This window comes from Ruditapes philippinarum, unplaced genomic scaffold (assembly GCF_026571515.1).
Source record: "Ruditapes philippinarum isolate M1 unplaced genomic scaffold, ASM2657151v2 ctg4522_1_1_1_1, whole genome shotgun sequence".
NCBI lineage: Eukaryota > Metazoa > Mollusca > Bivalvia > Venerida > Veneridae > Ruditapes > Ruditapes philippinarum.
In genome coordinates, this window is record NW_026858549.1 from 134,962 (window position 1) to 155,187 (window position 20,226).

Here is a 20,226-nt window from a genome sequence, read left to right on the forward strand (position 1 = left end):
TGCTGCGTCAATATCCAAACTATTTATATGTACGCCAGCAATGGTAGCGAAACAACTAATTATTGTGCGTATTTTTCAAATTTGTTTAAATGGCTTATAAACATTTAATATATATTTTTTTATAAAATTATTTGACAATATCATTTTAGCGTTTTCTGAAACGTCCTTACTGAATACGCTTAATTACGGGTCGAATTCTGTTTTAATATTTATTTCAGCCTTTCTCTCGGAGCGGGCTGGACGTTTTATGAATTATCAGTCTTTTTAAAGTATTCAATACATCACAAGGTATGCATTTAAATTTGGAAATGCAGAAAATTGTATCGATTTATATATAGTTGCCATAAAATTCTTGGACGATTAAGTTTATTATAACTTAATAATTCGATAAAAAATATATCTCAATAGAGCGGCAATTTCTATTATTCTCTTGAATGACTTGGCGCAGGACTATCAGCAAAACTAAATTAAGAAATTAAAGCTGCATGCCTCCAGATAAGCCAAAACAGTTCAATAAAGACAAACTTGAGAAAACTGTACTCAAGATTATAAGTAGGGAACAAAGATTCGAGATTCAAGTAAAAATAATATAAATAATATGTGCAATTAATGACTGATTTTGCAGTGTTTATGGCCATATTTCTACTACGTTTCTATCTCAGTAAGGGATATACCTTCTTTTTTTCTTCTTTTTTTTTTTTTTTTTTTTTTTTATGTGGATTGTAAGCGCCAGTTAATGTTTAAAATTAATATCTTTGTTCACGTCACAATAGTTTACTTGTCAGAACATTTTCAAAAATTTTATGAAATTGAGCATTGATCTGGAGGCATACTGCTTTAATTAATTAAATAAAATTTTATCCCATTTATCGGTATAACCTTTCGGAACTTATAGTTATTTAAGTATTTGCATCAAGTAAAGATAAGGTGCAAAAGCCAGATGCAAATTTAGTTACCAACAGCATAGAGCCTTATCATACCGTATGATAAGGCTCTATGCTGTTGGTAACTAAATTTTTGCATTTTGAAATTCAAAAACCCTTAAACTTTAAATGGTCTGCTGGGCAAATCCATTACACATATTTTGAAATTTTAAGACTAAAGTGAATCAACAACTATATGACAAATGTGGCGCCGGCATCGTCGCATGGAAAGTTGAATGAGTAATAAATAACAAATAAACAAAACCTTACGCCTTAATCACCAATAAGGTAGTTGAATGGTGATTTATTTCAAAACTGTTATGTGAATATATATGCATATAAAATCAGGATGAAGTTTAAAAGACACACCGGGGCTATGAACAAAAAGAAACAAGCAATTATCATACTATTGCAAGCAATCCATAAGTCCCCTACCGGTTAGAACCCCATCAGCATTCTGAAGGGCCATTGGCCATTCCCTAATGTTTAAACTTTTCTCTATTTTAAGTAAATTTGTTGGAAAAGTTCTTTAAAAGTGATCACAGGAAAAAGTTTTTATGAACAGACAGACAGACGGACTGAAGGACACTCTAAAGTTAATATTGGAAAGATCCCTGTTACCAAATTATAACATTTTAAAAAGCAAAATTCTTAAAGAGGAGATAACTCTGGAATTAAAGATGCAATTTCATAAAAAATTTCAGCTCTTTTTGACTAATCACAAATATTGTTATATTTGCCATGTTTTAAGCCTATTTGTTGCCAAAGCAACCAATATTTTTTTCAAAATAGGAAAAACAGATAAGACATGCATAATCTCAAGACTGCCATCTACCCATATGTCAAGTTTCATAAATATATTTCCAGTACTTTTTGAGTTATCACTGGATTCAGTTTATGTGTAAAATATGCCATATTTTCAGTCTATGTGTTGCCATAGCAACCAGAATTTTCAACATAGGAAGAAAAAAAGGACGCGCATAATCTCCAGACTGCCATCTACCCATATTTCAAGTTTCATAGAAATATTTCCAGTACTTTTTGCGTTATCACTGGATCCAGTTTATGTGTAAAATTTGCCATATTTTCAGCCTATTTGTTGCCATAGCAACCAGAATTTTCAACATAGGAAGAAAAGAAAAAGACGTGCATAATCTCCATACTGCCATCTATCCATATATCAAGTTTCAAAAAAATATTTTAAGTACTTTTCAAGTTATCGCGGGATCCAGTTTTGTGGACGGACGGACTGACAGACTGACAGACAGACGGACGGACAGACGGACGGACAGACGGACGGAGGGTAAACCTAAAGTCCCCTCCGGTAAACCGGTAGGGGCCTAAAAACAGAAGAAAGAAGTAAACGATTATTTAAAAATAATATATTAATAAAGACGTGAAAACCATGACGTTAACAAGACAACGGAATTATTCCACAATTTACTCGCGTAAATTCTGACGAAGACAAAACATTCGCATATTGCGATGTCTGTATGTTGATTTTAGTAATTTATATTCGATGTATATTTTAAAACAAACTGTTGATTTTGGTAATTTATATTCGATGTATATTTTTTTTTAAAAACTGTTTAATATCTACATCGAAGCTTTTTAAAAACATTTATTATAATTATTTTTCATTTATCTATTTTATCTAATCTTATTTTATTCATTCATCATTCATTCATTCATTCAATCATTTATTTATTTATTTATTTATTTTGCATATTTGATAATATTGATAATGTTAACACTGCTGCTGCTTCTGCTGTTTACTTTTTAAAAATTTTCAAATAGTCATTAGCTCATAAAGTCTCCGAAAAAACAAAGGTCTTAGTTTTTAATACCCGAGGGCGATTAACAAAAATATGTTTTATGTAATAAAATTGAGCTTTTTGGACAGACATTTTCTCTTGAATGTGACAAATGCCTATTAAGTTGCCGCAAAGCATTTACTTGCAGATTTGTCGGCTTGGCAATGTCCAAGAAATAACAAGACATGCGGGTATTGCCCCAGTCTTATTATATTATCTTCTTTTTGATAGTTTCTATTCCTTTTGTCATTCTTCTAAACAGAGAGATAAAATATTGTATAACCATTTACATTGTTAAATATATCCATTTAAGAGCGTCATATATATTTTATGTACTGCAATATTTCAAACTCCCAAGTGGGATATCAAGGTATCATCAAACTTCTTAGAGTCGACGTTATTGTTTGCATTGTTGACCACGTTAGTGTTTTCTTTACAAATGACAATTTGGGGTTTCTTTGTGTCTCTAAACAAGATCACCAATCGATGTAATTGTTGATTTGTATAAGAACGAACTGGTTTATTTTGTCTCAGACAGTAAAACTGTTGCCTCCTGTAGTAATAACAAAATTACGATAATCACAATTACCGTCGTTGGAAATAGATATTAACATTATCCGAATAATCTTTTGTATCTTCCTCCTCGTGTATTACTTGTATCATTTACTCTGCAGTTGTGATATAAAAAGTAAAGTGTCAGATGAAATGATCTAAAAATAATAACAAACCACGTGGTAAATATTAAAAATATCAATATATATGTTACTACTTTCATAATTCTCAGTACGCGGAATTACAAATAGCTTGTATTCATTGCTTTAAAATTTGCTCAACCTTTATAAATGCTTAATCAAGTAGAAAGGAAAGAAGCTTTATTGTGAATAGCCTTGAAATATATTGAACAAAAATTAAATATTTAAGAAATATTTAGTTTACAATTATTTCATTTTAATCATTTTATTTCCAAAAGGAAAAGAGTATCTTTATCAGCATCCTCCATGTTTATATTATTTGTATGATTTACTTTATAAGGATCTTACACTGGCTGTCGGTACAGACCGGAATATCTAGTTTGAGGATAACTGTTTACGACGGTAACGAGACTCTGTCGAGTTTCCGCTAAACAGTTACCCGAGAGCTAGATATTCCGGTCTGTTACGACAGTCGGTATTTGATTCTTTTTCTTGCATGTAACGTATTTATCATATTTCCCGGGTCGTAATATTTCAAATGTAGTAGAAGCATTAAATAAAACATTGCAGATGTTTTTTGTTTGTTTTTTTTTTTTCAAAAATAAATGTAATAGAAGAATAATTAATATGTGTCATATAAAATTGATATCTAGTTATGGTTAATTTTGCTATCATATTCTGGGAAAATATATTCTTGTGTGATCACACATAACCATTTTTCTTTTGCTGATTTTATTTGTTTGATTTGACCAATTAAGATAATTTATCTTCTTCAGAAAATATGAAGAAATGAACTCATAATATAAGTATAGAATATATACAAATTCCGTGGTCGGTAATAGATATATTACTTACCAATCCTTATAGTACAATAAATTATGCAAATATAATAATTATATTAATTATTGCATTAATGTTTCTTACCAGACTTAGCGACGTTATTGCTTATTGTATTAACATGTATTATTGAATTCTATTTTCAGATTAATAATAACTATTGGAATAGAAATCAAATCTAATACGTTAATATGTTTATTGCAATTTTTAACTATTAATCAAAGTTTAACTTCAACTGGAAACTACATAAGAAAACTTTTAGGAAGTTGTCTCTCATTTTATCCACTAGTTGCTTAAATTTAAATCAATCTTGATTCTCTTTCTTATTCACTTACTGTCTGATATTAATAATTGTTCATTCCTGTTATATTTTGATTTATTGTTATATAATAATTGTATAATCAAAATGTCATTCTTCAGCTTATATACTTTTTTCGGGGAGGCGAGATTTTTTTTTTCAAGATCAACTTTATCTTAGGGAAACTTTGATTATTTCTCCACTATCAACACGGCATCTAAGATGGCTGTTCTCTTGTAAAAATTGTTTAGAAGTGTCTTATGAAGTATTTGAAGCATCCAAACCATTTTTAGTAAAGATATATTTCACACTGACAGCGATGCTTTAATTGGCTTATATTTCCAACAATGTTATGAATCGTATTTGAAATAAGAATTGCTAAAAAAATGGAAAACGGATGATCCCTCGGAAGCACTGACAACAAAAAAACTACTTGAAAACGCAGACTCGGTTTCATTGAGTCTGTTTCATGAGGGATAATGGAGAAGTGCAACATCCCTCACCGGCTTAATGATGATTTGGAAAACTCCGTTAGATGACCGCTAAAGAACGCTAAAATATAGATATAGAATAACGAAGTAATATTGTTATGAAACCGGCAATTGGCCTTGGTCTTAGCATTTCTAGGTAAACAAAATGTTTCTAATAAAAGAGTAGTTAATTACACGTGATTAACATCTTTTCGTTAATGATCTATATATTGTTCCTGAAGGAAGGGTACACGCACGGGATATAATCAGTAATGGTATGTGTTATTACCACTGAACGTGCAATTAACAATGTTGTAGCGTAAATTGTTTCTTCAATTATAATACGTATTGTTTAATCAACTAAGCGTTATACTGTAAACAAAAATAAACATGAACACATAACTGTTTAATAAAAATAATGTTATTAGCATAGACAAGGTGCAATTGCTGTAAAAATTCAAAATAAATGAAAATGTTTCAAAGGGATATCATAACTAAAGCAGCGAGTTATTGGCATTGCAAAAATATTGAAAAACGGTACCTATGTGATAGAAAAGGGCAATTATCATCTTAATCAAGGAATTGTTACACAATAAAACTGATGAAAACTGCCATTGTTAAGACTAAGAAATTACTCTATATGTCACGGGCACGAGGTTTGCATATTGCGATGCCCGTTATTTAAGTTTATACAATACTTCGATATTTTATCTATGCATTTGTAAATAGAAAATAAATAGCAAAATTCTATTTGAAATAAAAGTCAATAAAAATCTTGAAAAAGGTGATCCATTAGAAGCATTGAGACAACAAAATTAGATGAAAAGTGCAGATATAGTTTGTTTGAGTCTGTTAAAGGTAAAAAAATGCAACATCCCTCACGACCCTAGCATGGGTATGCAATTTTCTATACTAAATGTGCTTGAGTTAATTTTTCCGAATATTTGTTGAAAATAAGTAGTACCATACATCATTTTCTCTTGCTTTTGATTTGTTTTTGTTTTGTGTTGAAACTCTAATATTGTATACATTTATAGTTAGTAACGAAAGAAACAAAATGTTAGGAATCCCACTGAAAATTATATTGTATGCATGATTATCATTAGACCTACTATCGAAACTTATTACATTGTATATCAATTATTTTCTACATTTATCATGTATTGACCTGATATGAATAAAAAAGGTTTTTACTTGACTTGGTTTATGAACGCATTGATTCATGTATTACATTGATTAATGTAATTGATAAATCTTAAAAAAATCAATTTTACATGAAGGTATATTGGTTTTCAAGTGCATGTGTGTGTGTGTGTGTGTGTGTGTGTGTGTGTGTGTGTGTGTGTGTGTGTGTGTGTGTGTGTGTGGGGGGGAATGAATTCATAGCAATACTTTCCATTGTTTGAAACAAAATATTAAAGATAATGGACAGTAATGTTTCTTCTTTGCACACAAATCATAACAATACTTATTCACTAATAAGAAACATACATACCTATATAAACTACAGGTTAAAGTCAAGTGATTTACAAAAGAAATCCCATCAACGCTGAAAAGGTTAGCCTCTTCAGCGTTCTTTGAATATAAATAGTATTATAGTGTATAAAAATGATGCATTTTTGACATACATAACAGCTGTTTTCACAATTTCTTTGCAATGTGCTTAGTGGGGTGTAAAACATTAAGTTCCATGGGAAATCCATTATTGTAGCTCATTCTATTATTTGATTCTCTTTAACGGTTTGTAAACCGCATTGAAGATATGGTTTATGTTTTCTACGGGCTTTTGTATTCCAATATTGGATAGTGTATTTTCCTTTTTCAATTATTCAAGCTAGATAATGACTTTCTGCTTTTTAAAAGATAGAGAAAAAATATTATTTTAAAAGCTTCACGTCAAAGAAATGCAATGTGATCTAACACATCCGTATAGATAAAAACTATGTTGAACCATATTTATGAAATAGAAACTCAGCATTTGATGGTTGAATTATTATTACTGATCATTTCTTTAAATTTGTGGAAAATTATTATTTAAATCAAATGAGGTAACTAGTATCTTAGATTAAGGTAGATACTATTTGGAGGAGGGCGGGTGGGTTTGAACTCATAAGGTAATTGTAAGAGTTTGTAGATGTTAATTTATTCAACAGTGACGCACCAAATGAGAGTATTCATCATATTAACCATGTACAATAAAAAACTAAGGAATTCAAGTTCCAGTTATATAATTTTTTATCGAAAAGCGCACTGATGCCTGTCATTAATCGAAATTATTAGAATTTAGAAACACCTAGCAAAAAACGAGTTATAAGTGGATAAAGAAAGAAAAAGCTTACATATCATGGTTTCGTAATGTTTTGATTTGTTTTGTTGTTGTTGTTTTTTTTGGGGGTTGTTGTTTTTTTGTTTTACTCAGGGGTGGGGTAGGGAGGTTGGGTTTTTTTGTGGTAAAAAAAAGGGAAGACCATTTGACAACAATATCTCTCCTTTTTAACTGCAAAAGTATACTTTGTGGTATCAAAGATCAAAAACCCCAGTCAATGTAATTGTTGATTAGTAGACAAACGAAGTAGGTTATTCGGTTTTTTGCAAATAGTTATTTGCTGTGGTAATGATAAAATAACGATAAGCACAGTGACAATCATTTAAAATAGATATCTTATTATTACTTATTATCAATTCATGAACGATTATTATATACACAAAAACAATACTTGCACAATTACAAAATCATATTACAATTGTCTAATTCAGTTGCGTTTATGAAATATATCGTGTCTTAACAAATAAACTGTGGTTATGATATACATGTTTATATGCCTTGATGATGATATGTATTAATAAGACCACTCCGCAATTAATACCACGTTGGTCCAGTCCCTTTGGTGATCTAAATAAAGGGGGTTTTGCTATAAACTTGAATTGTAAGTTCACAAATTATCTAAAGATTATGTTGAGCTTATTGTTCAAATTTGGCTTTCACTATTCTATGTATTTCAATTCAAAAAGTTAAATGAGACCTGCTTACAGAAAATGTGTTTAATACTTAGACAATGAGTGTAAAGCAGATGTAAAAATTGTGCATTTGAAATTGTAATAAAACCATCCTGTACACAAGAGTGTCAAAATATTGATTAAATGTACATTTGTATATTTTTCTTAAACAATTGAAAACTTATTGATGAGTATGTTGCCAATATGAATTGTGTCGTACCTGAACCATTATCGTTTCAAAGGTTATCTCTTACTGTAAAGAATGTAAATACCGTTATGTTAAATAATAGAGTATATACATTATAGTATCGGAAAAAATCATTGTCTATATTAAGATCATTAACGAACTAAGTAAATAACCATTATGTATATTTCGTATTTATTTAACAAGGTCGACCTTTGTTAAAAATAACTACCCTCCTAACGTAAAGAAGTTATCCTTGAAGATTGTAATTGAATTTGTCGTAAATTAAATTGTTTTTTGAAGTTTAATGTTTTGACAAGTGTATTGAATGTTAAATTGATGCATGACTGTTCTATTGTAAAAAGACCTCAGTCGTTCACGGATAAAGATATGTATTTTTAATTAAAAAATGTCTTTGACCTAGTGAAGAATTTGATAATCTACGAAATGAACAATATGTATGCTAGGCTTACCATTCGTATAAAAAGAGAGTGGCACGTGAAATGGTGCTCTTAACAAGTGAAATTTTATTCGAATTCCGAAAAAAATAAACAATGGATAATGTGTTGTTTAGGTAATAAAATGTGACATATATCCTAGACAATAACATTATTTGTAAAAAGAAAAATGCCTATATCAAGACAATGGGGGTATTCAACAACATATGGACATTCCAGCGATGTGAAAATATTTAATTTCAACAAGCACTGTAAGTAACGATTCTCATATTTATCGATATATGTATCTATATTTTTACATACGTAAGCATGATCTTTAAATTGTAATACAAACTTCTTAACTCCTAGCGGAATCGAAATTTGAAAGAAAGTTCATTGTATATCCAAGAAAACATAAGATATATGTGACCCATATCAAGCAACTCAGATTTTCAAACATCTTTTAACTTTAAATGTAATATTTCGAATAATATTACTATGCCAAATTAGCAAAATAAAAAATAAATAAGAAAAAAAACTTTTACGTCTCGTAATCAGCAAATGAAATCCAAGAAGTTCACATATAATGAATTGCAAATAAGGCACAAAAATGATAAACCTGATACTTGTAGTCACCGATTTTATCATACAGAAGTAAAATTTTACAAATTTGTTAAGTGTTTCACTATTACTTTTCAACTTTTCAAACCTTTCCTAACTATACTTTTCCACTTTGTCTGTAATTTATTTTCGAAATAACACTTAAGATAAAATCAGGACCTTGAACGAATGAAGTGATAACAGGGTCTGAATAGTATCGTGAATTCGATCCCTCAATCCTCTTTGTAGTTTTACTTGTAGTCAGTCTCCGAGTCTTGGTTGCTTTACATATTTGCAGTTTAAAGAACTCAATGGATAATTGTGTAACAGAGATTCTTTGTAGTCCATGCACTTCTTCTTCTGACTTCTTCAGCAAAATGAATTCAAGAAGTAAGATTACTTAGATTTATAAGTTTCCGTTGGTTGATATAAATGAATACATATTACACACACTAGACATTGACCTTGTAATAGGTCTTGAAATGAAAAAAGTAAGAAAAACTAAGAAAATTATTCATAATATTTAATGAGAAAGAGACAAACATACAATACATAAAAATAGATATTTTCATAATTTTGTGAATTACTTATCATACAAATCATTCATACCAAGGTATCCTTTTTTGTACAGTTTTACAAATTTTCGTAAGTACCTCTAAAAATTCATTTCTTTAGGCTATGATTTCAATATGTTACAAACTTAGTTACGTGTCGTCATCTTGATTCAATAATGTGAATCATTTTTTGCACGTGTATAGTGACATAAATCAATATCTTAAACCTACTTCTCGGAACCTGCCATTACATAAAATGTGTTACACGGCAGATGTTCCCCATTTTCTATGATTTCATCTTAAAAATTGAACTGTAAAATATTTCTTCGTTAATATTTCAAAGCTAGCGTATCCTATCTCAGTACAAAGTAACTTCATTTGACACAATTCAGCACTGCCAGTAATAAAACTAGTCTAGCTCTTTCTAGCACTACTTATTTTATACGGCGTCGTTATTAACAACATATATTCCAAATAAATCGTTTTCTTTAAAAACAATCAAATCACTATTTGGTTATTGACTTTCTGCTGACTCATTGTTCGTATAACTTTGTTCGTTTAAAAAGTTTAAATGATAAATTAATGTATTCAGGTACAAACATTGAAAATATGTATCAGCTGCAGATTTAAAAAAAAAGATTTATCTGTAATTGCCACGTATATTGGACTTAATGCATAGTTGTTATAATTTGAAATATGCAGTATTGTGTAAAAACAAATATGCGTTATCGAAAAACGTTTAAAGATATTATCAGACAACATTCAAATGGCTTTGCGCAAGATCTTTTACTTTTTTTCTCAATCTAAACTGGCTCGATGTCGGAAGTTATTTTCTTCTACTTGTGTTTGTTTTTGTACATTGGGTTTTACAAAGTTGTAAAGTTATGTATTATCTGATTGAATTAATTGATTGATTTGGGCGAACAAATGTATCAATTATTAATCAAGATTGTTAGATATTTAATATGGAGACATAGAATAGACATTAGCGGTAGCATGCACATTCAAATGGATATATAAAATGTAGAAGATTAATATCATCTGTTGAGAAATATTTATTAAAAAGGCGTGTGTTTATCTTAAAATTTAAAGGAATCTTTCCCTGCTAGAATAGTACAAAAAAGATACATCTGTGAATTAGATACATGTGTATCAAAACGTGAAAACATGCCGTTATCAAGACAACGGAATTATTCTACAACCCACGGGCACCCCGAGGAAGACAAAACATTCGCATATTGCGATGTCTGTAAGTTGGTTTTACAAATTAAAAAAAAATACTTTTAACAAAGCAAAGATCGTTGTCTGTTCATTTTAGAAATGTTTTATCGACTTATAAATATTTACTGATTATGCTGGCCAAATCAAATGTCCGAAACTCCATAACATCTAGTATAGACGTTTTATCTAAGATGTTGTTGCATTTAGTGTGATTCTCACCAAAGATACCCTTGATTTTTCTAAAATTGTTCATTTTCTGAATTGATCATTTTGACAGCTAGTAAATTTCAATCAACTCGAGTCGAGACTTTTTTCTATGCGTTTAATTGTTCCACTAGAGGATTACGTTCTTCTATCAATAATTAGCTTGTATTGTCGCTTATTGCCTTTTCATTATTTTTGACTTAAAATGAAAAAAATTTAACCCCCTTGTTATTTTTTTGTTTATTTTTTGATTATTAAATAAAATTTATTATTGTGGTAATTAGAAAAAAATTTTGAATTATATTTTAATTTCCCATTAAAATGAAATGACATAAATATAATAATTAAATATTGCACCCACTATGGGAACTTTAATAACTATTGCGTCCCCGTTTGTAAGTAAAAACTAACCCCCATTGTTTTTTGTTTTTATGATTACAATCAATGTAAACTTAACATGGGGACTTTATAATATTAATTACAGTTGTTAATTAATATATAATTGGTTACTTTAAAGTTTTTTTAGTTTAAAAATGGGGACTTATTCTTACTGTTAAAAAACCCGGTTTAAAAATTTGACTATTTTTAATTTTTAAAATATTTTTGCATTAAATTATAAGTAGCAAATCAGAGTGCTTAACTGCTAGTCACATTACAGTTTGTAAATATTCTAAAACATAGATAAATAAAGCGTTTGATTTTTTAGCATATAATCATTGCCTTTTTATTAAGTTTTTTATGCCGATTTAAGCACAAAAGTGGACGAGAGAAAACAGCTATGGTACAAATTGTCGTATATACCCTAAAAACAAATATTTGTCACATAAACAATGACAGTGATTCATTGAAATGTTATATTCCAATTATTTTATTTTCAGAAAATAAGGCCTTTAAGAAGCAACGAGTTTCCTGATTTATATGTTTCTGTAAATGATAGAGACAGGAGTTCGTAATAAACGTCTTCCATGTGTATGTTTATTGCATGATTAGCTTTCAAATAATCATTTATCAGTTTTATCAAACCCGGTAGTTTTTAGTAACTTATTTAAATGCTTTCTTATCAATGTTTATTCGCTTTTTTGTCTGCAATTAGTTGATACAGTTTGTTCGCTAACATATTGTGTGAGAAAGCGGCGGTGCATTACCGAAATATGTAAATTTAAGATAATATAGGACCTAGGGTGTAGAAAAGAGCGATTCTTTTGCACTATTTTGTGGTGATTTTTTTAAAGTACATTACAAACTTTTTTAATATATGTACCAAAACAAGATTCAATATATAAACCCATTCTGTATAAAGATATACCAGATATGTTTCCATATTGTACAGGTTCAATAAATTAAAATAGTCTTTTGTACTAAGACTAAACATGAAGAAGATTAATATTCTCAGCTAAAAAAGATGTCATTCAATGGGTTGCTACTTTTTTCCACTATTTTTGTGGTGATTTATAGAATAATGTACCAAAACTTATTTAAGATTTGTGCATAAAGAAGTATCAGTTTCTATATCAGAACTCTATAAAAGATACATATATACATATGAAACATGTATGAAACTGGACTGAGATACACAACAGAACCAAATAAAGATTTCTACAGAAACATATACCGAAAACATATACCGAAATACCCATGTTTACGACTTAGTCCACTATTAAAAAACTAGACTTGAAAAAAAAGGTTCTGTTACATCCAGATATTGATTTAAATGGATCGCCATATATCGGGGTGTAACAATATTAATAAATTAAAAGAAGAAAAATTAACATCACAAACCTTTTCAACTTGTGGTTAACTTGCCACTGTCGAGTACATAATATACAAGATAAAGAGGAAAGTAGATGAATGTGACAAGTCTCTAGAGGTAGACAGCTAAGCAAATTAGCTGACATTTTTACTAGTTCTCTATGTACTTATAAACCTTATCAATAATTCACTGTAACTAGTAAATAGTTCGTACTCCTTATGCAAATGCACCGTTTTCCTTAAAAAAGCGTTAAATTCTTAAGTTTAAGACACGTAGCACTAAAGAAACTTCTTCAACTACAAACGCGTTTTTAAGTTTGAAAACCTCTGTCGTTATTTACTATTTTAATTATAAAATAAGAAAAGAGAACATTACATCTCATAGACATTTGGCTCCATGTGAAACAGGGAAACCGGAATCGCGTTCACATTGCCTCAGCTTTCATAGTGAAAATATATTGAATTGTGTTACAATAAATGTGATTTAAGTTTTGAGCACTTCTTGTTCCTCAAGAGACCCCCAGTTTAGCAAACATTTGTCAGGTTTATATTATTTAGTTTGCTATTGATTCATTATTAATTGGTTTAAGTACCAATTTATGATTCCCAACAGAGGTACTGGTATTTTGATTGAGCTCATTTTTTGTATTTGATCTAGAGAAAAAAGAAACTTATTCTTATTGTTCTTCCTTACTTAAAACTTTTGATAAAGAAACAATTATTACGAAAAATCAAGGTGTTTTGTTTCATTTTTTTCTTGAAAGTGAGAAATTAAAAAGAAAAAAATGTTGCTAAACAATTAAAATGAGTGCTTTTAATATCTACACTGTATTAAATAATAAATTTGTTTTTTCTACATGTCGATCAATAAACTGGCTTTAATTTGATAAAAAATATAAGAGATTTTTTTTTCCAGTTTTTTTTGCAAATGGCAGTTTTTAAAGCATTGCCAAATGTGCTTCAGAACATCTCCGGATAGACTGATTTCTTAATTCTTACTTCTTTTACTTATTTGATGATTATATAAAATATGAGTCTTCCGACAAAATCAAAGTCATACGACAGCCATTACATCTTTCACGTGCTCAATACCAGTTAAGTTTTCACCAGACTTTTGTTGTAGATTTGTCCTCCTTGGCAAACTCCAAGTAAAAAGAAGGCATACCAGCTCGTACTCCCCTAGCCTTATTATCATACAATATTCTTACAGATCCTGTTTCTAATGTATCCTACAGAGATCAAATATTGTATAAGCAATTGCATTGATCAATATATACATTTAAGAGCACCATGAATACTTTATGAAGTGGAATATTCCCAACTGACATGTCAAGGGTTTTGTCAGACTTCTTGGCATTGACGTGTTTGCATATTGCACATACCGGAATGACCATTTCAGCGTTTTCTTTACAAATGATCTTGAAGCGTTTTCTTTATAAATTTCATTATTTAATATAAAATAAAACGATTGTAAAATTATTGATATACAACAAAGCAATGTCCATCTCTTCACTATAATATTTGTAAATGGAATTAGGCACTTGAATAATTACGACTGATTTAATTTACTTCTGCCATTAGAAGTCCATCACATACTAGTACATTGCAATTTATCTATCTAACAGTATTTTTACACCGGCCATAAAAATTAGTAGAAGTTATAGGATATATTAATACTTATATAATACGTTTTCCGTTTTTCGTTCAGAGGTGATGTAAATTCATGTTTTGTCTACTTGGCTATTAGTGTAAGAGTCTCCTTGAGGTCATGGTGAAACAGAATGTTACAATTTACTAATGATACGTCAATACATCTATTTATATTATTAGTTGCGCTAACAATAGTAGAGGAAGTGTCCCAACAACTAATTATTGTGAATATATATATATATATGATTTATATGAATTTTTTGATAAGATGTTTTTCGGGTTTTCTGAAACGTCCTTGCTGATGACGTCTGATTACGGGTCGGATTTTGTTATAATATCTATCTCAGCCATTCTCTCGGAGCTGGTTGGACATTTTATGAATGATCATTTATTTCAAGGTATTCAATACATCACATGGAATACATTTGAATTTTTAAATTCAGAAAATTGTATGGATTTATACATAGTTGCCTATGAAATTCTTGGACAATTAAATTTATCATAACTTTATTATTATTTTTTATTCGATAAAAAAATATATCTCAACTGATCGACAATTTTTACCATTCCCTGAAATGACACAGAACTATCAGCAAAACATTAAAGCTGCATGCCTCAATATAAGCCAAAATATTTCAAGGAAATCAAACTTGCGAAAATTGAACTAAGATTTTAAAAAATTTACTAAGATTTTAAATTCAAATAAAAAATAATACACATTATATGTGCTACGTATTAACGACTGATTTTGAAGTAATTCTCACAATATTCCTACTACGTTACTAACTCAGTAAGGGATATTTTCGCATATTTTGACCTCTTTTTGCTTATTTACGTGGATCGTAAGCTCCGTTTGTTATGTGTAAATTAATAACCTGTTCATGTCACAATGTTTTAAAACTTAAAAATATCATGAAATTCAGCATTGATCTGGAGGCATACTGCTTTAATTAATTAATCAAATTTTTATCCCATTTATCGGGATAACCCTTTCCTAACGGAATCAAGAGAAGATAAGGTCTGACAAGGTTCTATGCTGTTGGTAACTTACATTTTGTATTTTGAAATTCGAAAACCCTTAAACTTAAAATGGTCTCTTCTGAATTCAAAGCAGGGCAAATCCATTGCACATATTGAGAAAATTTTAAGACTGAAGTGAATCAAAAAATTGTTGTTAATCGACAGTAGTCTATTACAAATGTGGCGCCGGCATCGTCTATGGAAAGTTGAATGAGTAATAAATAACAAATAAACAAAACTTTACGCCTTAATCACCAATTGGGTAGTTGAATGGTGATTTATTTCAAAACTATAATGTGAATATATATGCATATAAAATCATGATAAAGTTTAAAAGGAATACCCGGGCTATGAACAAAATGAAAATACAGAACAAACAAGGAAATGATTATATAGAAATAATATATTAATTAAGAAGTGAAAACCATGACGTTAACAAGACAACGGAATTATTCGACAACTCGCTGAAATTCCGACGAAGACAAAACATTCGCACATTGCGATATCTGTAAGTTGATTTTAGTAATTTATATTCGTATATTTTAAAACAACCTTTTGCAAATTTAATGATGATGTTGACACTGCTGCTGCTGCAAATGATGATGATAATTTACGTAACAATAATAAAATAATAACTTTACTTTTGATGGTAGCACATGAAGTTTCAAAACAGTACAATGTACAAATAATGCATTTTAAAACATACTAATACAATAAAAAATAGTATTATTTTACACATTTATCTCCGCCGACAATATTCATCTTTAACGATAATGAAATAATAATCAAGAATTGTTGGACAATCATGCCGATACTTCCGGCCTTATCTATAAATATTTGCGCTATGAATTAACATCAAAAAGATTTATCTGTAATTGCCACGTATATTGGACTTTATGCATAGTTGTTATAATTTGAAATCTGTAGTACTGTGTAAAAACAAATATGCGTTATCGAAAATCATTCAAAGATATTATCCGACATCATTCAAATGGCTTTGCGCAAGATCTTTTACTTTTTCTGAATCTCAACTGTCTCGATGTTCTTGTGTTTGTGTCTGTACATTGAGTTTACAAAGTTGTAAAGTTATGTACATGTATTATCTAATTGAATTAATTGATTGCTTATGGTGAACAAATATATCAATTATTTATCAAGATTGTTAGATATTTAATATGGAGACATACAATAGATATTATCGGTAGCATGCACATTCAAATGGATATGTAAAATGTAGAAAAATCATATCTGTTCATCTGTTGAGAAATATTTATTAAAAAGGCGTGTGTTTATCTTAAAAGTTAAAGGGATCTTTCGCTGCTAGAATAGTACAAAAATAAGATACATCTGTGCATTAGATACATGTGTATAAAAACGTGAAAATCATGCCGTTATCAAGACAACGGAATTATTCTACAACTCACGGACACCCCGAGGAAGACAAAACATTCGCATATTGCGATGTCTGTAAGTTGGTTTTATAAATTAATTTTTTTTATCAAAACAAAGAGCATTGTCTTGCCTGTTCATTTTAGACATATAAATAGTTTCTGATAATGCTGGCCAAATCATAGTCCGCAACATCAGTAATGTTTATCTAAAATGCTGTTGCATCCACTGTGATTCTCGCCAAAGATGCCCTTGACTTTTCTAAATTTGCTCATTTTCTGAATTGATCGTTTTGACAGTTAGTAAATTTCAATCAACTCGCATCGAGACTTTTTTCTATGCGTTTAATTGTTCCATTAGAGGATTACGTTCTTCTATCAATTATTCACGTTCTGTAATGTCCCTGTTATTGCCTCTTTCATTTCCACTATTGCACTTAAAACTGAAATAAATGAACTCCAATTTGTTACCTTTTTGCTTCTATTTTCTATGATTATTACATATGATCACATAATTACTTATTGCATTACATCTCAGAAATAAACTTTGTCAATTATATCTCATTACATTCCATTGAGAAATGTAATGACATATATATGAATAATTAATATTGCATCTACTATGGGAACTTAATAACTTATTGCGCGCCGTTTGTGAAGTAAATAATCTAACTTCATTGCTTATTGTTTAATGTATTACAATCAATTTGTAAGCTTAATATGGTGACTTTATAACTTATTGCATTACAGTCTGTTATGTTAATATGATTATTGTGTTACATTACATGTTGTGGAGTAAAAATCGTGACTTATTACTTATTGCTTCACAGTCTGTCTGTGTCACAAAAATGGTGACTTTAATAATTTTAACATATTGCATTAAATTATAAGTAGCAAATCAGAGTACTTATGGTAGGGTGACAATCAAGCCATTCAGAAACTTGGACCCGGACCCATTTTTTAACAAGGGGTGTCATATACCAAACTGTTCCAATATATTCATAGTTTACAAAACTGCCGGCATAAATTGGCATAAATGGTGGCGAACAGAGAAATCCAAGATGGCGTCCAAGATGGCCGCCAAAAATATGGAAATAACAACTTACTTACTTTTACTTGATTTTAATCGGTTAAAACAGATGCATTTGTTCTTTTCATGCTTTTTTGTATCAAATACATATCACATATTGAAATTCAGTTTCTATTTTTAATGTAACAATATCTTTTAACAGACACAAGATGAAAATTGTGGCGAAAAATAATAAAAATTTGCTAAAATTTTAAGATGTCCGAACATTTTTCCATGTTATAATGCAATTTACAAATCAATTGATTTACTATGGTTTATATTACATGAAACTATCCTTTGCATATGAAAAGCGCAATTGATTTTTTTATATAATTGCATTTTTTGAGAAAATGTTTATTTTTAAGTGGGTGGGGTAAAATAATAAAAATCACAAATTTATTGTAAGTTACATTTCTGTTATGTTTTTAAATTGTTATTATTTTAAATAAACTATTTGAAATACTTTAATCTATAATTAAAAACAAAATTCAGTAACTTTTGGACAGAGTATGCAAGATTGTTTATAGTTTTATAAGAAATTAAGCACTATAAGTTGAACACAGCGTTTCAATTTAACCTTATAAGTTTATGCTTAATTATTTATTTGCATTTTTCTTTCGTTTATCCAAGTTTAAACAATTATTTAATTTATTTCTTGTATGTTTATTCAAACATGTACGCTTTCTTTGGTGAGTTTTTACATACATTTCCCGACCTTTCATGTAACTGGGTGGGTGGGGTACATAACACATTTTGATATTTCAGGTAAGAGTAAATAGTCAAATAATAAATAATCTCTTTTTCACAAAAGTTTTTGAATAAAGGCACATTTGATTATAGAAAATTTCCTGAAATAAGTTAAAAGGAATGTTATTGTAGTAAAATTCAAGAACAAGAGGGTAAGTGTAGACTTATTTTGCACATCATACTGACAATTGTATATAACTTTGGTGATTTCATCTTAAAAATGCAAATAAAAGGACAGGAAAAGGCATAATCAAAATCTAAATTTGATAATGATGCCAAATCGTTAATATCTAAGGACTAAGTGATATATAGAATAGATTGCTTTATTCAAAATCGGATTTACTTAAAAAAAAAAAGAAAAAAAAAAAAAACAACAACAAAAACACTAATTACTGTCGTCTTTAATGCCATCAAACTGTCAGGGATCTACAATATTAATTTTGGATTGTGTGTATATAAATAAAATTTTACTTTTTAGTTTTAAGATGTTTTGCGTTACGTAATTCACTTCTAATACAAAAAACCCCATCAAACTGGCAATTCACATGCATGGATAGTAAAATTTGACTGCAGAATATAACTTGAGCAGTTGCGATATTGGGTTAAAATGTTAGACTTAATATGAACGCTTTAACCTTGATGTTTCAAAGAACTGTTTTTTAATCATTTAATAAGCATATTAAAATGGGAGACCCAACATTGTGATAAACTGAGAAAAAAACAAAACAATGTTGGTAGTGATGGACAAGGTGATGTACTGACTAAATCAGGTACAAAGGGTTTTATGCAAAAAATAACCCGTCAACATTAGCCAATTAGTTTCTAAGAAGATCTCCCGTTTGAAGAAAACGTGAACACATATAAAAATTATAAAAAAAGTTTAGTAACCTAAATAAAGAAATAACTGAATTATGATGGAAAAGGGACATTACACCAATGCACAGTGTACATATATAAAGAGAGAAGAGGGATTTAAAGAGAGCCAAATCTCCAGTTTTATGTCAACAGTCCAAAACCCTGTGGCCAATGTATAAGTAGTAATCTGGAAATTATTGTAATAAAAATGTACTCATCAATTAAATTTGCCATCTGGTAAACTGAATTTTTAGTTTTGACCCAATTGATATCTATGTGTCTAGAGACAGTTTTATTCATTCGTTTCATACATTCATGTATATCTGAAAAGCAGGAATGAGAAAATAGCTCAGGAATTATGCATAAGTAACGCCTAATATGTGCAATATATGGTCGTTACAAGCAGCACATTAATTAAACAGACATACATATCAACTTGGATGTAATGTGTGCAAAAAAATGGCTGAAACTATTTGAATAAAAGAATCTTAATTGAGATATTGTCCACTTTTCATGA

At 29.4% G+C, this 20,226-nt stretch overlaps 1 protein-coding gene across 4 annotated transcripts in view; it reads left to right on the forward strand.

The window, feature by feature from the left end:
- The window catches only part of LOC132753561 (1-phosphatidylinositol 4,5-bisphosphate phosphodiesterase eta-2-like), a 114,235-nt gene that overhangs the window by 22,802 nt on the left and 71,207 nt on the right, over positions 1-20,226 (forward strand). The window contains exon 1 of one of the 4 annotated variants that reach the window (XM_060744042.1): positions 8,785-8,924. The exons of 2 other annotated variants lie outside the window; for them this stretch is intronic. In XM_060744042.1, the coding sequence (XP_060600025.1) occupies positions 8,843-8,924 (82 nt within the window). In that variant the 5' untranslated portion in view covers positions 8,785-8,842. Of the gene's footprint in view, positions 1-8,784; positions 8,925-17,006; positions 17,118-20,226 lie in introns of those variants that run through there. One more of the 4 variants, XM_060744044.1, reaches the window with a different exon arrangement.